This window comes from Accipiter gentilis, chromosome 3 (genome assembly GCF_929443795.1).
Source record: "Accipiter gentilis chromosome 3, bAccGen1.1, whole genome shotgun sequence".
Lineage (NCBI taxonomy): Eukaryota > Metazoa > Chordata > Aves > Accipitriformes > Accipitridae > Astur > Astur gentilis.
Window position 1 is genome coordinate 13519819 of NC_064882.1, and position 21253 is coordinate 13541071.

The window sequence follows — 21253 nt, forward strand, 5'->3', positions numbered from 1 at the left end:
CCCTCTCTTTTCTGTAATAGTTTGGAGATCTTGCTGTGCCCCTTCCTCTACACAAATAAATGAATAGCCACACCTTTGCATATACCACAACCCCAGGAAAGTGACAAATAAAAGACTATTTCAATTAACTCTGAAGAAGCCTGTAACATAATCAGTTTTGAAATCCTTATTATGAGGTGGGGAGAATCCATTTGCTGCTGAATGACAGCAATGACACCATGTGTGAGAAACAGATCACGGTGATAAAGCATTCATCTTCAAAGCAAAACTGAATCACAGAGCATGGTTTTGCAGTCATATTTTCCCGTTTTCCTTCTGCCTCCTCTTACCACTCTCCCCACCCACCCCAAACCAACAGGAACAATGAGCTCCAGGAGCTCCAATAATTCACATCACTGACTATTATTCCACCTGGAAATCAATGCACACTATGGCAAGACGGGTCAATCATCCTTGGGAAAATGCAAGTTTATAACAAACATTTGTAAGATAATGATGAGCAAATGGTATCTCCAGCAAATTGGTGCAATTTTTCTACTCAGTAATGTTTCAAAACTCACCTCATCAGAAACATTTTCATAACAGCAGCTTAATAATTCAGAGAGATTTTGAATAAACCACAGCTGTTATGCCTCACTAGCTGAAGAGGTACTATAACGAACTGAAACTAACTGTAAATATCCTTAACAAAACAAAAAACCCACATCAGGTAACAAATACAATTGTATTCTCCCTTCCTTCCTCTTTTGAGTTTACATTCTGGGGATATTTGCTGTCTATTTGAGCTCTACTGAAAAATCAAAATAGTTACAACTGTATTCAAATAAAATTTACTTCAGATTTCTATTTTGAACAGTATTAAACCAGACAAAAATGTAACTACAGCATTCAATTATGTAAATATAAATAAATCTGCTATATTTGGAACAGAAAAAAGCACAAGGGAGCTGATATTAGCAGGGATTTATTTTATCCCATATAAGCTTTCAACTCAGTGCCCAGTTACATCACGTTACCCCTGTATCTAAAAAATAGCACATCAACAACTTCCATTCAATACTGAAATGACAATCTCTTTAAAAAACACAGAACATTAAGCGGGCACCGTGTTAAGAATGTTAATATTAATTCCATGGCATTAGCTATATTATGGCATGGATGATCTCAGTGATGAAAGAAGTAGCATCAGAAAAAGCAGTCCTTGCAAGGGAGGAGGAAGGCTCAAAATTTTTGTCTTCCTGTGTATACATCATGCAATCCCTACTACAGGCGTACCTACAAATGCATGCATTTGTGCTGTGACAAATATACACAGACTTTCCAACTGCACATTCAGCTTGAGATGATGGTTCTGGAGCTGGATGGGAGTTTGGCTGTCAGCCAGGGCTAACCCACCATGATCCAAAAGACTAAAGCACATGCCAAGTCTACTAAGCTGCCTCCAATGAGTTTGAATTGATAGGCTTGATTTGAATGTAGTATAACACTACTTGAATTGTAGTGTATGAAAAGACACGCAGTTTCTCTGATCTTTGAATGCATTGGCACTGAAGGTTTAAGGAAATATGGGAAGCAGTTACAATATTTTTATCACCAACTTCAACGGATACAAGACATTGGAATTAAATACAGGGGAGGTCACATTTTGTTGATGAGATTTTTGTCTTCTGTGTTGAACAACACAAACCATAACCAATCAGCAGAAACGGCTTCTCTGGACTGCATTAGTGCAACTCAACCAGTTTAAAGCTTTAGATCAGTTTACTTATATTGTATTATTAAGCAAGCTCTTGTCCCCCCACTTCAACCTCAAAAATAACAAATAACTAATGAATGTTAAAAACAATTATCTTAGTCTTTTCTTTACAAGTCTTAATATATAAATCAGTGTAAGAGTTGAAGGAAGTATGGATTTTAAATTCATATGTGGCTGTAATGACAATCTAGTTTGACTACTGCACAACACAATCCTGGACAAATTACAGCATACATTCTGTAAATCGAAGACCAATTATGTCTCTTCAAGTGATAAAGATGCTGTCACACCTCAAGGCAGGATTTCCTACTAATCATTGTCATTTAAGAAATGGTGTACTATATCCAATTCAAGGCAGCTTTCCCTTCTAGACAGAGGAATGTATCTTTCTTTTGTCTGATAGACTAAGAAGTCCACTGGAATCAGCAGTTTTCTCCTCATGAAAGTACTTAGTGTGATCAAGTCATGTCTTAGACATCTCTGATAATACAGTAAGTGTCAAGTTTCACTGTCAGGAAGATCTCTTATGACATTGTTTTAAACTGCTTCCAGTATCTCAACACTTTCTGAAATATGGACAAAATAACTGATAAGCACAATAATCCATGATAGTTTCATCACTGCCACAGAAAGACGACTATTTTTTTCAGTCTTTTGTCTTTCAAGTGATTTGAAGTTAACTATGATTTACACTTAACTTACTTTACAGTGACCATCAGAAAAGGCCCACATTTCCTTTATAAAAGACATTCAGATAAGCTTTTTGGCAAGACTATAGTCAAATCTTGTCTTCTATGTAAGCCAAGGAAAGACTTCACAACCAAAGTAAATGAATAGGTTAATAAAAACAGGTCAATGAAAAATAATAGCGGAGGGATTTAAGAACAGATTTCAACTTTGCAGCTGACAAAATATAAACCCCATGTCTTACCAGTCATGTATAGATGATGATTATAAGCTACACAGTGTGCCATTGTAATATGTCACCATGAAGGCAGGCTGCTGAGTTAAAAACCAAACAAGATCATAGCCCTAACCAGCAATCATACTGGAGAAAGCATGTCATAAAGGAACTGAACAGCTTTAGTTTACATAGTCCTAAAGATAGTTCCTTAGCAATTCGACTTGCTTTTCATTCCTAAACTCCTCCTTGACCTAAGCACCTTAATAGCTCTCAATAAAACCAGCAACAGAATTGTCACCAGTAATTTCCGAGTGCTGAAAATATAATTGTAAATGTATAGTCCCAAAAGAAACTAGCAATATAATTTACAAGCACACTAAATGGCTGCAAATGCAAGCCATTAAATGTCTGCTCAAGTAAATCATTTAAAAGCAATCATTTCTGTTCTTTCAATAAAGACTGTAAAAATGATACCACTTTTAAAGAGAAATCGAGCGCTCAGGTTTCTCTTTCCACTCTCTTTGCCGAGTACTCTATCCATTAGCTACAGAGTTATGTTGTTGCTTGCTTATTCTCTCTGGCCTCTTGAATCTTACCTTTTTGTTTAGGTAGAGCAAAGATCAGTTCTGTCTAGGCAGTTTAAAACCACATTGGGGGCTAAAGGAGTAGTTTTCCACTTCATGTATGAACCTTCTGATCAGGGTATTTTACAGAAATGATTTACACTATCCTGTAATAAGCAGTTTTAGAAAAATTAAAAGACGACCTACCGCAGTACACTGTGCTGTAATCAGTGTTCGCTTTCTGTTAAGTATAGCATGATTGCACTCAACTAGTGCAGCCTTTCACAGCTTCTGTGCCTTTCCCCTTCAATTCCCACCTGCAGCAGTTCAGGCAAAAGCCAGCAGGAAGGACATTCCCACAGTGTACAGGCACCTAGGCAAACTCCAGACTGAAAGGTCTAAAATGCTTTACAGAACTACACACACTATTTGCTCTTCAGACCACCTTTTCTTTTTATTTAGGCACTTCCTTATTCCCATTTCAGATGCTGATGAATACGCTCTGGATTTCATCCACAAAAAACATTTTTGGCGTATTTACCCCAGCTGAATAAATGTCTTGCCCTTTGAATGGTAGTCTATGAAAAGTAAAGTAGTAATTGAGAGCTCGGTCTTAACCAAGTCAGGACTGCATCAAATAAGGGATAACCAGCCTAGTCCATAGGGGCATGCTTGTGTCAGCACATTAGACGTTTATTGAAGTACAGTAATATCGGTGTTTATGAGTTTGTTACTTGTTGCCAAGACAGACTATAAGCTTTGTATATAGGGTCAAAAAGTGAGTTACTTAATCCTATGGCTGATATTTCATAACACCAGTCACCACGTTATTCAGTAACCAGGCTATTTAAGTACTCAGTCCTACTACCACAAAGTATAAGTGCAAGGTACACATCTGAATTTGAGTCACTTCCCTGAACTATTTTAACAGCATCCAGATAGAAAGACCTGGAATTTGCTGATCAGAGTACTCATTAATCATTTTAGTGATTGCAAGTAGGGAGCAAAGACAAGCAACCCACCAAATATTATTAACATACAGTATAAGGCAGAAAAAACACTTTACATAAACAATTAAGTCATCCAATTCAATAAACATGGTAGAGCTTCAATTTCAACTAGATTTCAAGTGAAATATAAAATCTGTGTTTAGTGATCATATAATTATAGAAAACTGCTCAAATGTATCCTACAAAAGTAAACCATGTAGTTTTGTATACTCTAATTAGTCACGGAGTACACTACTTTCAGTCTGGATTTACTGACAGGAATATAACTGTTTCTGCAGTAATTCTTTTAACTAGTAAAACTATTTGGGAAACAATGAAAAGAAATATAAAAATAATGACACACCCTCAAATAGCTATACTAGAAAAAGAAACCTAAGTCTAAGATGCTGCATTCTAAGTGCTTGAAAGCATTTAGGATGTGTCCAGATTCAGTGTCAATAGTATTCTTTTGGTAGTTTATTTCTCTCATACATAAGAAGATAAAAACCAGAACTTTAAGTCATAAGGAGTATAATATGAAATCACAAAACAAAGGTACTTAAATTGTAAAAAAATAGCTGAAATAATTTTTAATGGAAAATATAACCACAAAACCCAAGTATGATTATTGAAAGGAAACTAGTAAATTATGATAAATTTCCTGTAGAATGAACTTTGATCTTACTATCAACAGAACACTACAAATTTTTGTTATCTCTTTGCTTACCTTGCAAAAATACTCTTGCCTTCAGCACCATCTGGTATACTAAGGCCACACCAATTCAAAGCTCACATGCCTTCAGTAATTAACTCTAAGTAACCTGATCTTCATTGCTCACCTTTATTATCTCATTTTGAGACAAACCCTGGTCAATAATTAAGTATAGAATTATTGCCAGAAAATCTCACATCATCTTGAAAGATCTTTTCAAACCTGACATAATCTTACTGCATTTATAGTGCTTGAACAAAGAAAGAAACCTCATGCTCCTTTCCAAACTTGGCTTTTTTTTTTTTTTCCCCTGAACAAAGGAAATCCATTTTTCAGCTTATAGTAGCCAGCACTGAGTTGTTAAGTATGTTTTAAAAAATCATGATCAGTTGAGAGAAGTATTTAAGACCAATTATTAAAGGATTGAGGATAGTTTTGAGGTCACTTCCTCTGCCACAAGTTTTACAACTTCACAATTAATCTCCCATAAAACTACTGCAACACACATGTGGATTAAGGAAGACTGACAAATTCACAAAGAAATAACATATAGAGTTTTTAGAACTTAGTCTGCTGGCAAAGCTATTTACAGTTGGTAACTATTGTCTCTGAAATGCAAGGTAGCTAAACAAAGTACAATTTTGAACTTTTTTGCATTGAGTTAACTGAAAGTATTCATCAACAAACAGATTTGTAGTTACAGTTAAATAGCAACAACCATGAAGTCAAAGTCTGCATGCATTGCAACTATACCTCGCTATACAGACAACCTGAACTTTTAAACAGAGATTTAAAAAGTTATCACAGTTGAGTTAAGAATACATGATTTCAAAGAGAAATATCAGAGCAGGTTTCCATGCTGGCTATTGTCTTGATGTCAAAATTGCCCTTATGCAATTCAATTGTTTTTACTAAGATTGTTTTTTAGTCACAAAACAATGTTTTGGTTGCAATTACAGCATATAACTAATGACAACATTGGTTGAGAACAACTGTAAGTAATATGAGAAATTACTGAACTCTTTTTGGAATTTAATAAAATTCTACAAACAGGAAAATGTATTATGGAGAAAGAGTAGAAAGTCTCATCCTACTTGAATTTTTTTTTGGCAAAGTATGAGAACAGCTGTTTAAAAATTTTTGATGAATTACAGTGATATGTTCTAAGTGAAATAAGAAATTAAAATGTCTAGTTAAAGTTCCTTAGCATTTAGCATATTATAATAGGGAAGTATCTTCTGGGAAAACAGTTTCCAAATAACTCTACAGGATGCCAGAACACTTAGCAGAGGTACTAGTTTTAAATGTGGTCTCTCTTATTATAACCACCTTGGAAACAAAACCGTAAAGGGAGGGTTTTGATCTCAGTTATCTTAGCACATCTAAGACTCCATCTACACAAAGAGAAATGAGACCACTGAATGGAACTAAATATGTACAGGTCATAAAATATGGCCAGCACAAAGCAGAAGTCTTTCATTCTTAGATGCAGCTCATAATTTCATTACAACACCATACTAGTAATTGATGCCACCAAAATAGGGGAGTAAGCAGCCACACAAAATACAGCTTAATATTAAAATTGTTCATTTGAATCTAGATAAAATTATTAATTAATCAAAGACAAACTCATCTGAGAAAGTCACGTTTTATGTAAGTAATATTACATTTTAGAATATAAAAATGTGAAAAATAATATTTAATTAACTGATTGGTAGATATGGATATAAAAGTAGCTAACTGACTGTTATGGACAAAATCCATTCCCTCCAAATTTTGAAGATATGCCTTATAGAAGGGGGAAATTCACCTTCTAAATGTTCAACACTGGATTATTTTTGTTTGCGTCTATATGATTTATTTATTTCACTATTTGTTTTTTATTAATTCAAACAACGAAGATTTCCTTAAGAAAGCTCATCAGTTGCAAGAGATGTTTGGTCGTGCTTTGTCAACTTCAGAACTGGCCACCCAATTTGAAAATACAGTATCCTAAATTTGAAAATGTAGACAAGTTCAGGAACATGTCTCCTTAAAAAGCCAACAAACAGAACTATATTTCTGTTATTGAAATACATAAAGTTTTTTAAAGACTTGAAAAAGATGAATTAAAAAATGTCATTTGGCATAGACTTTTTCAACATTTATCACAGCATTGATACTGGATGTGCAAGTTTGTATCTTGAAGACACTGAGGCAGGAGCTAAGAGTAGCATGCCAGAAAAAAACCCACTGTATGATATAACACTATGAATAAAAACAATTCCTTTTTTTTTTTTCTTTTTTTCTTTTTCCTTAAGAACTACCTTATTCCAGTGTTCTCTGTATATGGATAAATGAGGTACAGATCAGCACTTTGACATATCTCAGGGTTCTAGGCAGCCTTAAGCCTACAAATAACCTTCTTGGAATTTTCTTTGGATACTTAATTAAATCCTTCATATGAAAGGATAGTTGAGGCAACAGTTTAACAACTCTGTTAGATACAATTGTCCTTACTATCTTCTCTCCTTTGATGTTAAGAATGGTTTATGGATGACACATGTATTTACAAAAGTACAGTTGTACTGAGAAACATGTTCAAGTGACACTAAGAATATGAGGATATTTCCAAAACATTACAAGTTTTCTTTTGAGGCCCCTTAACTACCTATACATCTAAACCCTAAAATATTAGTTTCTAAGTGAGAATTTGGAGATTTATACAATGCTACTGGCTTTTTTTTTTTTTTTTTTTTTTAATTTCTTTTGCTTTAATTGCATGATATTTCCTACACTTACAAGACAGAATACTACCAGAACAAGTCTGGAATGCACTGCAGTCTTTTATCTACTGATTTAAAGGGAACTGCTTTTGTAACTGAACCATTGTAAAGACCTCTATGCAACACTCATGACATACATGCTCGTATAAACTGCTGCTAAAGGTCTTGTCTCAGCTCTCAGAAAAGCTGAAGAAGAATTTTATAGCTGACTCTTAGTTAGCCTTTGATTGTGACTCCACTGTGAATTTTTCAGATAGAAAAATAGTATTACTTCATGTAGAACCTTATTTTTGCTGGGACCTATCTTTTACTTTCATCACTCAAAAATCAAGCCAAGCTGGATATGAATCAGGGCACTAATTCTGAGTAATCTTCTCTTAACAGGAAATTAATCCATACGAATGTTACAGAAGTGTTATATACACAAACTCCATTAATTTACACTACTCAGAGAGCCTATCAAGGGAAGACTGGTATCTTTGAAAGCCTGTGTGAAGGTGATACTATGCAAGTGGCTCATAACAGTACCTGATCACCATCTTGGCCCTGGCTAGAATTATAATTTTGCCATTATATATTCCAGCTCAAAAGAACATATGATATAGAAAGATTCTGTCTCCATCACCATTTCTGCATCAGAATATGGGAAAACTGAAAGAAAACCTCACTTTCTTTTAAACTCCTGCTTTACAACATAGATCATGACCTGAAGTTTTTATGTAGTTCCAGGAACAGAAAAAGGAGAAGGGAAGGACTGCTGTGCTTCCCATTTATTTTCCCAGCTCCTACCATTTCTCTTTTTCCAAAGAGATGTAAGAGAATAAAATAAACAAATAAATAAATGAAGCCCCAACACCACCACCTAAAATTTAAAAGAAGTGATCTCTACATGAATGCTTGCAAATAATTTTTAAAATAGCTGCCTATATTATAGCAAATTGTCTATCTTTTCAAGTGGTAAATCCCTAAATATCGTAGAGTGAATGGATGTAAAGATGTTATTAGAAATTTCAGAGATATGAACTTGTTTTCACCAGTTCCAGAAGAGACCAGGTTGAAAACCACAAGTCTAATGGCACTTCAAGTGCTTTAAACAATATTTAAAAAGGAAAATAAAACTAGCTTTTTGCAAAATTAAACTCTCTTTCCAAATGTATGTCTATACAAACCTTTGTCTACTCATGTAACCTTTCTGGTTGCAGGAGTTTAACAAACATTTGGGTTAATTCTGGTTACATTTTCAGTGAATGTAAAGGAAAAAAAAAGGTCTGTTCTAGAGACAGTGTAATCAAATACTTTATTTTATTTTCTCTGCATGTGACAGGTAAACAGTTGGGTACATGGAGGCTGCTACATATGCTTTGAGCTGTGTAACATGAATGAACAATAATTGAGCCTTGCATTGTTTGTCAGCTACAGAAGTAACAGAACAATTTCAGTGTTTGGATCTTTATTTAACTTTAAATCACATTAGTGTGCAATGTAGCAATACTGATTTTATTCAAGTTCTAAAATATTAGGTCAATTGGGATTAAAACCCACAAGTAGTTAAACAACAAAGATTTCCTTTGTTAAAATGAAGCAAATACTACTGTGCGGTCACTGGCCCTTCACTTCCTCACTAAGTAATTCTCCAGTGTTATCGGAAACCCATGGAAGTTGTTTGCAGCTGTACCCATTTCCTTTTTCACTTCAGTCAGTCTCCAAATCAGACACACACACACAAAGATACTGCTTTAAAGGTTACAAACGGTGTAAAATGATAAAATCACGTGAGAAGGATGATTTGCCCATGAGCTATTAGCATTTTATAACTTCACAAAGCTTTAATGATTACTAGAGACTAACAAACAGTGAGAGAGACAGACTCAGTCTTACCAAAATTTAAATCCCACTATTGGATAGAACAACCTTTTTATATTAAAATAGCATTCTATTTTGAGATTGCATAGATAAATGTCTTTAAATCAGCACTTAATTTGAAGGTTGATGTTAACTCTAATGCTTGTTTTGAGGTGTGGTGTAATTTATGAAACAAAACCTGCCACAATCCTAAATTGCCACAGGATCAGTTTAGTGTATGTTCTTTCAAAAACTCAAGATAGTAAAAAGAAAAAAGCATAGGAAAAAACCAAAATAAGAGCAAAAGTTACATCAAATAATATTAAATCCTAGACAAACACTTATCTTGAGATTCAGTCACTCAAACTAGGAAATTCCAGTCAAGACTGCCACATCATCTTAACTTGACTATCTTGCATGTGTGCATTAAGATGCATAGACTCAGGCCTCACTGGGAGCACAGGATACAGTATGTTCTGAAATGGGTAATTACTCAATGCTTCTGCTGGAATTCCCTATGTAAGAAAGGCCTTATCTAAATGGCCTAACTCCTACACCACAGGATTACTAATTTCCTCAAAGGAATGTCCGTGGCATTTTCATGATAATACCCAAATGCTTCATAAATATGAATGAATATATCTGCACAATACTCCCAAGCAATTAGGTAGTGCAATTATTCCTATTTTATACCTGCAAACCTGAAGTACGAGGAAATTAACACTCAAAATTAATTTTGTCATTCTGCTGTCCAGGTTATGAACCCAAGTCTAGTTTTTGGAAGTATGCATTATTTTCATATTGAGTTGCATTAAAGGCGTAGAAAGCTATATTTTTGCAATCAGCATTTCTGCAACTCTGACTCAAAATTGTTGTATGCAGCAACATCAAGTAAATCCCTGCCTCATTTGCTATTACTGTTTTCAATTTCTGAAGTAAGGCATGACTTCTGGAGAAATTGTTATTTGCTACCCAAGCCTGATTCTTTCCCCACGCCAAATCTCGTTGGTATAATAAATATAACAGAAGTCCTGGGGGAGTGAAAAATAAACATACTAATTTGGCAAAAAGATCAGAAATTACTTCTTGCCTGAATACATGGGCGAGGTAATTAAAAAAAAAAAGTACAAGGGTCTTCCCTCACCCTATATAGATACTGGTTAAGATTCCAGTTTCTTCCTCAGTAATACCAAGGATAACTGCAACTCCTTTCACTATGCAAATGCAATTTTTGCCATTCTAACGTGCATACTGCCACTTACAAGGTAGTATAAGCTTCTTTGATGCACCTTAGCTCAGCAGTCCTTGAGATATTAATTATCCAAAGCCTGTATCATTGAGTAGCAACCATATTTTAAAATGGTGGCATGGCAAAACTATTCCATCCATATGGAAACTGATACAGAGCCTAGGGGAATTCAGTGAACTCCTTTTGTTTAGGGAGAGTTCAATCTAATGGCTCTAGTTCTGCAGCAGTTTAGGATATTCTCCTTAGCTCTTAAATTCCATGTTTTACATATGACTCGTTGAGCCATTACTGTTCATCTGTTAAAAGGTGAATACCTTTCTTCTGATTTCAGATGAAGTTTGCAATCCTGCAATTTAAAGAATAAAAATAGAAGAAATCTGCAAAACATAGGAAACAATGATAGAAAAAGAATTTCATTGACAATGTCACTCTGGGGAACTGTAAGTATACATTTTAAATTGGGGAGCTAGTTTGCATACTACCATTACAATTTTTACTGGGTGTAACAAAAAGCTTGTATTTTATGCATGTCTTATTCTCCTGTCTCAGTCAGGAAGAAATTACGTGTTTTGATTGAAAGCTCTTAGTAAAATAAATACAATAACTCTCTTTTGAATTGACACTAACAGATCCATTTCTAAATAATTAATCCAATATAGATGAGAAATTATATAATCATAATTCATAAACAGCTCATAAACGTACACTTACATACAATGGTATTACCAGATATTTTTAGTAGATGCCATACTAAGTACCTGGTCCACTTTCTTTAAGACTTACTGCAATCCTGCTATTAACTGTCATGCTTCCAACATTCCTCCTCAAAAGCAATAAAGCAAATTATTATAATATGAAAGAATCAAAGATGGAAACAAATACGAATTTGCCCACTCAATATGATTGTGTTCACATAAAAATAAAAATATTCAGTAATTTAATTCTAACAATACAACATTCACTGACTTTTAAATGAAATAGCTCATTACTCACTCCCTAAAGCATCCATTTTTGGTCCACCTCATTGCTTTCTCAGACAAAACATATCCAAATGCATCCAATGAAATATGGAAACTAGCAACTACAAGTATCTTGATAATTAAGTTTCAATGTCTTTGACCTTGTTACAAGGTAATTATGAAACGTAAAAAGAAAAATACCTGAAAAATTCACATGCGAATAAACCACACCCACAAGAAACAGTGAAATATTGCCAATTTACTTTCTATCATACATACCAGAGAAAACACTGTATATTGTGAGCTCCAAAGCATGAAACCCAGAACTTGTTTACTGTTACATAATCCTTTGCTTTACATAAGTGTTGCTAAAAGCACCAATCTTTTCTGATCCTCAGTGCAGTAGCACTAGGAGTAAATGGTGAGATTAACCATAGAATCCCAGGATGGGTGTTCTGAATAGCTATCAAATTCTGCCAACTCCAACTCCTTCCATCTAAACATATTAAAATGCCTTGGAACTCTACCATTTTGTCAATTACTTTTGTATTTAATTACAAGCTATTTTGCAAGAAGTTAAGCAGATATGAAGTAGTTACCATAACTTACATATTTGCCTACAGTTCTATTCAGGTTGAGCATGGAAGTTGTGCAATTAGTCTTTGCTCTAATTCTTTCCTGCAAATAACATTATGATAACTATTTTTATTCCACCTGGCCAGCTCATATGTACAGCAGGTTTTTTTCATTACATGGAAACTCCAAAACTAAAGAAAATGGTATTTCATTTGCTTTAATGAAAAGATTACAAAATGTCCTGTGATGTAGTGTTATATATTCTGCTCCAAAATGTGAAACAATTTCTGCATGGAAAGAAAAACTTAGCAATTTTTCTTTAACTAAGTTGTTTTACAGTTAGTTAAAATAAGAAAGATGTTTTTAAGTGCCAGTCAAAATTTACTGAAGGGGTTACTCAGAAACTTATCACTGTGAGAAGCACACATAACTACTTCAGCTAACAGCATTTTTGAAAAATAGATCAGTCAATCAATAGTTCTTATCATGAAAAGAAATCACTTCTTTCTGTGAAAGGATGAACTATATCCTACATAGGTCCACATCAGTCAGTTTCACCATCTAAAAATTCAGGATTATTGCACAAGGACACAAGACATCTTCGTCTGGAGCCTATACAATTCTAGAAATTAATTAGCTACTTCCGGAGAACAGAAAGCAGTATTTTACTTGAATAGGTTACATGTAGGTTATTACTATTTATAATCTGTATTACTATTATGTGTGGGAGTTCTAATCATGGACCACAATACTACAGTGTTAAATTCTATAGAGACAGAAAAAAGATGGATCCTTGACCTGGAGAGGAGACAATAACATACTACCAGCTGAAACCTATTTTAACACTCACCACATATTTTAAGAATCCCAACACTAGCCTTTCCTTGACTCAGGACTGAACAACATTATAGTCCTCTATTTGCCTTTGGGCCTGGTAACAAACCTAACTAACACACACTCAACTCTTACTCTGTCACTTTCAATGTCACAGTGGGATACAGTTAAAGACTTGATTCATATTCCAGCCCTACCTCCCCTTTGGCTGGAAGGGAAACCTGGGGCCCTGTGAAGGTTTCTCTCCCTTTGACAAATACCTTACAGTGGTATAGCCTCAGAAGGTCCAAGGGTAACATACCCTGCACAAGCAAAGACGACAGGATTTGATCTCACCAATTCTGTCAAAAGTATTCTTCAGCTGAGCCCTATTTTAAATAATTGAGGGAGATAAAGCACACTGTGTTATAACTACAACAATGAGTAGCGTCTTTTAAAGTGATTTTTCAACTCCTTAACATCCCAATCCTAGTGAAAGCGCTTTCACCCCAAGAAAGATCTATTCAGGTTAAACATATTTGATTTCTAATAAACAGAAGAGAGACTTGGGAAGTTAGGAAACCTGATAACATCAGTCAAAACTCATCTTGATCACTGCATTAGTGCCTAGTGCAGATTGACATTTCAAACCAAACATGTACAGGAAAACCAAGACTGCCCATTAGATCACATGAAATCTAGCGTCCTGTTTAATAGTGAGACAATATACATGAGCTAGCTATTAAATACCAATTGAACTATACTTGAGTGCACTCTGTGAACATGACAGCAAACAGCCAAAGAGGTTTTCCTTCTCTTCTTCTCTGCCTACCTCATCTCTTCCCCTTCTCTCTATATTTATTATGTCTATCTAGCATTACAATTTTAACAGTAATAGACATCAATGATCCCTGTGATTTTAACTATATTTTAAAAATTTTTTTCTCCCGATGAACGTAAGTCAGAGGGATATTCTTTTCCTCTCACTGCTCGTATTCTGAAATACAATTATTTAATTATTTCCATTTGGGGTTTTGTTGTTCCCCCCCCCCCCTCCTTTAACGCATAGCTGAGAAGGACTCCACACCACACTGCTTTCTTCTACAGTATGCATGCTGCAATAAAGGCAGGTAAGAAACTCTCTTGACAGAAAAACTTTATTAGCTTTCTATTAAGTGTTCCTTATCACTTCACCATATAGTGTCTTGAGCTCCCTCAAGCTCCCTTTCTAACATAAAGGAGATCAGCAGTAAGGTACTGACATGGAAAACTACAAACTGTCTGAAGACAAGTCACCATCTCCTGCTGCACTGATTCTTTTATCCATTAAATAGGAATAAAGATGTTTCTTCATCTCAAAACTTAGGTAAGGAAGGCATGCAAGTGTTTTTAAAACAAAGTTTGGAAAATGATGCATAATGACAGAAGGCAGAGCACAGCAGGAAAGAACCGGAAGAAAGAGGAAGAGAAAATGAGCTACAGAAAAAATAAGGAAAAAGCAACCAAAATAGTTGGCCAATTATAAAGACTAAATGAATGTAGGCAGAGTTTATGTTCAGTTGCAATTTGAGCACTGCAGTGACTCAGTTCTTTCCACTCAATTCACAAGCAATTTTACTCCCATTTTTATCAACATCACTGATGGAGACGAGAAGAAATATCAAAGTAGCAAGCAAACAGTACTTTTCAAAACCAGAAAGGCCAAGGAAGAAGATAAGAGTGGAAATTTTTTTATTATTATTATTATGTGTAAGCAGAGAAAGACAAATAAAAATAAAGCACACACAGAGAGAGTTTCTGTATTCACTTTATAGGACTTTGCAGTTGAATTTTTCTTGTTTTACATCTTAGGCTGCCTTTGTTCTAAAACCAATGCTTCTGTAAATATAGTATTTAGGTACAGGTTTTAACTATGCTACAGATCTGTTGCTGTAGCTATTTCATATGTCCCTCTTGGCAATGTCTTCACAAGTAGATGCAGCACATGCTGACAAAGAAGTTATTGTCAGAAATAACCCAAATAACATACCTGTGCTTGCACTCAGAGATTTGCTGATAAAGCAATTACAGCTGATACAGCATGCAAGTCTTTCATACCCTGAGCTGAAACAACTGTGAAACAGAATGAAGGCCATAATGTCAACCCGGCCTTCAAAACATACTTTCCACCCAATTTTTGCTCCTTTAAATCCCTGAAATTCCCTCCATGAATGAGCAAGAGCTAAATGAATAAGGCTTCTATTGCTCCCTTCTCCTTACTGGGTTTGTTACAGATTAAAGTCACTATCTACACCTTTACAGGACCTCTAGTCTAAAAACCTCTGGTTCCTGAGAAGAAATTTCTGGCTGAGTGAATCAGAAGCACCTCCTGTAATTTGTACTGTGAAAGAGTACCTATGTGAAACATATGAAAAGCTAAGCTGTACCCAACCAGAAAAATATTATTTAATTAGAACCAAACCCTTCTTTACCATTAGGAAAGATCTGTGGAAAAAAAATTCAGTATATGTACCATTTTCTCTACATTCATTCAGAAGCAAGGGATGGCAGGCAGCTTTTACATGGTTTTCAAAATTGCTGTGTAGCTTCAGTTAAAATAGATTATTTTATTTGTTTCTTGTCTCTCTGCCCTACTCACAGTTCAGTATTTGTAATTCACAGTTACTAAAAGGTCACTTGTTTCTTGTATTTGTACTTTCCTGTTAAAACCTCAGTGTGTTTTTTCTGAAGCTTTCCAACCAACCACTGAATTCAGAATCTTTCTTTTCATTACGTAACAACCACACCTGCAAATTATCTTCCAGATTTTATATTTCTTACAACAGCAACAGTTACTTTACAAAGATAGTCCCTTTTGACTGTGGGACAAATGAGTCTGCAGTTAATAAATGGCTTGCATTACTTAGACCCGCAAAAATAAAAAGCCTGACAAAAAACCTTATGCATCAAAATTGGAAGACCGAGACTGCTAAAAACAGCTTGCATGAAACTAAGCTAGAAATATGTATTTTTACTGTATATTTACTGCACTACAAAAACAAATGGGTGTTGAGCAGTGTAGAGTGGAGCTACTCTAAAATAAACCTTCTCAAAATGTGCACAATACAGGTGTCAGGTACTTTGAACCAACTGCTTAACTCTCAAATCCTCTTCTACTTGTTTGTATAACTTACTAATATTGACACAGCTCAAGATACCAGGTTAACTCGAACTATTGTGAAAGCATGGCTACAATGTTAAACCACAGATCTTGGTTTTGCCTGGTTTATGTATTTATACAGGTAAGTTGATTCATTCATATGTAAAATAAAACACTGTATTGTACTTACCAGTTTTGGGGTTTATTGAAAAGAATCCCTGTGGATTTCCACTTGTAATCTTGTAGGTTAACTTTTCACTTGAGCTAGAATCTGGATCAAATGCCTCAATTTGAATGACGGATACATCTTTAGGTGAGTTTTCCATGACCTCTGGGTAATAAACTGGTTCTGTGGTCTGAGGAGCATTATCATTAACATCCCCAACTTCTATGTAGATTTCAATGAAAGATGATAAAGGCACAACACCTTGGTCTGTTGCATAAACAGTTAACCAGTAATGTGAAGTAGTCTCACGATCCAGGCGATCTGCAGTCTCAATAATACCTGTTTAATAGGAAGAAAGATAAATATAAAATGCTCAATAAATATGCAGAAGTGTGTAAAAATAGAGTAAGCAACAAGCTTAAATGAATGAATAAATATAAATGAATACAAGTTCAAAATAACTGACATTGATTCTACAATCTCTGTTAATATACACAGACAAACATATTGAGGCTAACCTGAAGCCACAAAAAATTACTACAACAGTTTTCAGCAATTATGCATTACAGATATTAAAACAATATATTACTTAATTTCCTTTCCAACATCCTTTGAGATTTATCAGATCAATTAGTACTATTCATAAAAGCTATTTTGCCTAAAAGATTAAATATAATGAGTAATTCACAGTCTTCTGGGACTTGAATGAGCCCCTTTACTCCTCTCTGATTATAGTGAATTTTATACCATATTAAACTATCTGATTTAGATGCCAAACTCTTGAACTGTTTACCATTCTTCATATTAATGAGCAGCTACTTAGATGTGAAACATTCTTATCTTGTGCCCAAATGAATTATTTAACTGGATTTTCTTAACATGCTTAGTGGGTTCACACAGACATTTCACAGAAAAGAAAACAAAAGTTACACCTGAAGCTAATCTTTGCAGCAGTAGGACCAACCAATGGCTGCCATTACTCTCTCTGGCAATGGAAAGCAGCGCTTAGCTCAATTTTACACACATAAAATGAATTACCATTTAAGGAACAGCTACACAAATCACAAACTTAATAAAAATCTGTCTGCTGAGTCTACAGGAGCTTGTCTGAGCCAGAAGTAAATAGAGAATGAAAACCTCAAGTTTTTATCCACTGTGAAGGAAACAGAGGTCTACTTTTTATAAGCAGCTTACAGGTACAGTCATACTATTGCATGTGTCAAAAGGCTATGTGATGTGGTGTAACCTATATGATGGGGGATGAATATTAAACAGATTAATGGAGCCATGGCACAATAAAACTTTTCACTTTCCTTTTCCTGATCCAGTTGCTCTTACAGGTTATCTGATTTGAGATATTTTCTAAATAGAACTTAAAATGAACCTGATATGTGTCAGGGTGAGGGACAGAGCAAGCCCTTGTAACCATTTCTGTGGAAATCTTGAAGGGCTTTGTCATACATAACATACTTACTGTTTGTTATACTGACACACACCAGGCCTAATCGGGATTGGAGCCGAGATGAGTCAAACTATCACCATGACAGCTGGTTTTGGACTCTGGATACAGCCACATATCCTGACTATGTGTGATGCGGTCCTTCTGAGCTCATCTACTGCACATAACATATATATACCATCAGTAAAACAGGACCTCAATAAAACTATGCCACTGTACTTTTACAGGAGTTCTTCGGGAAAGGAATTAACTCTAAGTATCATTTCCTTCATATGCTCCAGACACTTTTTTTAATGCATTACACCAGCTGAGCAAAATGAGATTAAATATTGATGAATTACTCATTTATCCATTACTATCTTTGCCTTGTGGGAAGCTGCATAAAGGTCTGATGACGATCATTTGAAATTTTAAGATGTCAGTAAGATCACTTCAGAAGGTCTGGAGGGGATAGCATCTAATGCTTAGACCTGCAAAATACCCATATATAACATTTCAAACAACACAGCATTTCAGAACTACCACCAGATGTCAGTGTGGAAATTGGTTTTATATATTGTCAAAGGCTTCAGAAATGGGATAAAAAGGAGGGGCACTGCAAATACATGCATTACATATAGTCTATAAAGTTTTCTTAAAAGCAAACTGGTGGCTTTATAATTTCCCTCCCCCAACCCTGCAGAGGAACATCATCAAAAACTAATTTTAAGGGTACTGGCATTTTACATTTCCAGTCTCTTCACCTCAGTATTTATATTTTGCTTGATAGCAGTTTTATTATTAAAATAATAATAATCCTATGTAGTCACTGGATTTGTGCTGTGGTTACCGGCATAGTTTCTGATTGTTAATGTACATAAATTTGCTCTTAAAAATGGGCATGCAGCCTTGAGCACCCAGGTACCTGGATTCTATTTTTGTAACTCACTCACATTACACCTTTTGCACTTCTCTACTTCAGCCAGGAGACCTGCTTTGGAGTAAATATGTTAATTACTATGGCCTCTCTTTTAAACCTAAACGCTGGATGTGGCATGCAAGCATTTCATCTTAAGTCTGGGTAGACTCCACATATGCCTTGGAAAATTTTGTAAAACCTTCATGTCCTACCAAACACAAGACTAGACTGTATTAATTACCTTTTAGCAAGGCTTCCAGCAATACTACTCTGTTGCTTGCGATCCATGCAGAACACAGCGGGCAGGCTTATGTGTTGAATTGAGCAACTGTTATCATTTTACACCTGTCCTGCTTTCTTAACAATAGCTACAGCAGAAGTGGCACATTAATTTTAAGATATCCTTGCCTGATTTTAAAGAAACATAAAAAGAGACCCTTGTGGTAATTGAGCTCTCCTCCTGCAATCTGCTCACCTGGCATTTACAAATTCTACCACCTTAGTTATCAAAGCCTACCTCAAGGAAAAAGAAGACTGAAGCTATTTTGCTTCTGTGGCCTATCAGTTCTCAAATGTCCATTCTCTTCACATACTTCACAAGGGACAAAGGAGAAAAAAGTACCACACCAAAAAGCCAGTAACAGTATCTCAAGAAGAACCATGTAAAAAGATTTCAGGGATAGTGACTAACAGCACAATACAGGATACCTGGGCAACTTTATTTTTTGGTTAATTTTTAATTTCAAATTAGATCTGCACATATGACATTATTTCTGTATATTTTACACCGACTTTTGCAGAAATATTCAATGAAAGGCTCGTAATCTGTCTGATCATCTGACCACTGAACATGTCACATAACACAGATGTTTACTCAACAGGGTAGCTCTGGTTTTCAGGATGTCTGATTTTCTACAGGGTCAGCCACACTCTAAGCATGCATTAGTCAAAGTAACATGAAATCTCAATCACTAAAACTACTTTTCCATTTTTTTCATGTTTCTCACCCAACAGATCCTGAATTGTTGGGTAAACATTTTTTCCTCTATGTGCTGTTTATAATTCCAAACTGAAATAGAAAGCATCTAGGAAAACAATTTTATGATCAGTCAGATATGCAAAAGATGTCTACATAACTGTTTAACACTAATCAACAGACAAATTCCTGAATGAACATTTCCTAGAGGCATAAAGGGTACTTTAAAAAAACCCTACTCCATGTACCCTACTTAACAGTTTAAAATAGATGGAATAGACAGGTATGTATGGAAGTTGGAAAACTTATTAGAGACGGGCATCACACATAAGTGGATTACTTTGACAATGTTAAAAATGAAGACTCAAAATAACTCCTCCAGTATAAAAGCCACGCAAAAGACAGGAGGATAGGGAGCAAAAACTTCCCTTCACCCCTCACACATTGAAGGAGGCAGAAGAGAGGCCACCACACCTGGTTCTCCTTCATCACTCAAAGCTGCAGGCACAGCGAGGGAAGGGACAACTGGTCTACTAATATGCCTCAGCTTTCTTCCTGATGTTTCCACCCAGCAATAAAATGGAACAGATACTGATCCAGTACACATGCCTGGGGCTGGGGCAAACTCTGGTTACCAAAACCTGAATTTCTTCTGGTTCTGCATCAGCACTTGTGTCACAAAACACAATCAACCCTAAATGCACACAACTACATGGAGTACTCCCCCCCCAACCCCCCCCCCTTAACATTACTGTACAATTCTGGCCTTATATCAGTAATTACAAAACACCGTCCTTTTCTCATTACTCTAGCTGAAATTGCTCCTGTTTCTGCAAGTTTAACATGAAATCTTTCCTGATTTTGCTATGAGAACATTAATACCTTCATCTTTATTTTCTATGCAACGATAATGAATACAAATGCATTTGTATCAGTAGTCTACTATACCTTCTAATAAACACAAGCCCAAACAAGATTGTAACGAAGATGCCTTTTTTTTTTTTTAAACAAAGATAACGATAGTTCTCCTACCAAACCACAGGTCTAGAACCAGTCCTTTAAGTATCATTGGTTAGTGTGCCAACCTTCTGCTTTTGCAGATGTTGACTTTGGTGATCTATTTTACATATTAGGGTTGCACAATATTGTATGGGGTCTGAAAGCCAGCACTCACAGAGTTCATAAATTCACTGGCTTCTAGTTCTAGTGGTTCTCAAGATATCACAGAGAAAAATGATGGGAACTCATATCAAAGAGAAGTAATAAAACAATCTAGGTGAAGAGTTAATTTGTTTAGATCTCGCAATCGGCTTAATGGATCTACCATTAAGCATCCCGAAGATGTTGATCAGTATCACCAGTTTCAACAGTGTATTTTGGCTCCTAGAAAGTATTTTCACTTTTTTCTTCAAGTGGTGCAAAGGACATTTAAGGAGTACAGCTTAAGTGCTTCTATTATATCTTCAATGCTGTAAAAGCTCCATCTC

The 21253-nt window shown here is 35.4% G+C and overlaps 1 protein-coding gene across 7 annotated transcripts in view; it reads right to left on the bottom strand.

The window, feature by feature from the left end:
* Positions 1-21253, bottom strand: part of FAT1 (FAT atypical cadherin 1) — a 113314-nt gene that overhangs the window by 58228 nt on the left and 33833 nt on the right. For all 7 annotated transcript variants that reach the window (XR_007505573.1, XM_049797549.1, XM_049797542.1 and 4 more), the window contains exon 3: positions 16458-16772. Coding sequence is in view for 6 of the 7 variants with exons in the window: in XM_049797549.1 (XP_049653506.1) it covers positions 16458-16772 (315 nt within the window). In the remaining variant the exon portion in view is untranslated. The remainder of the gene's footprint in view (positions 1-16457; positions 16773-21253) is intronic.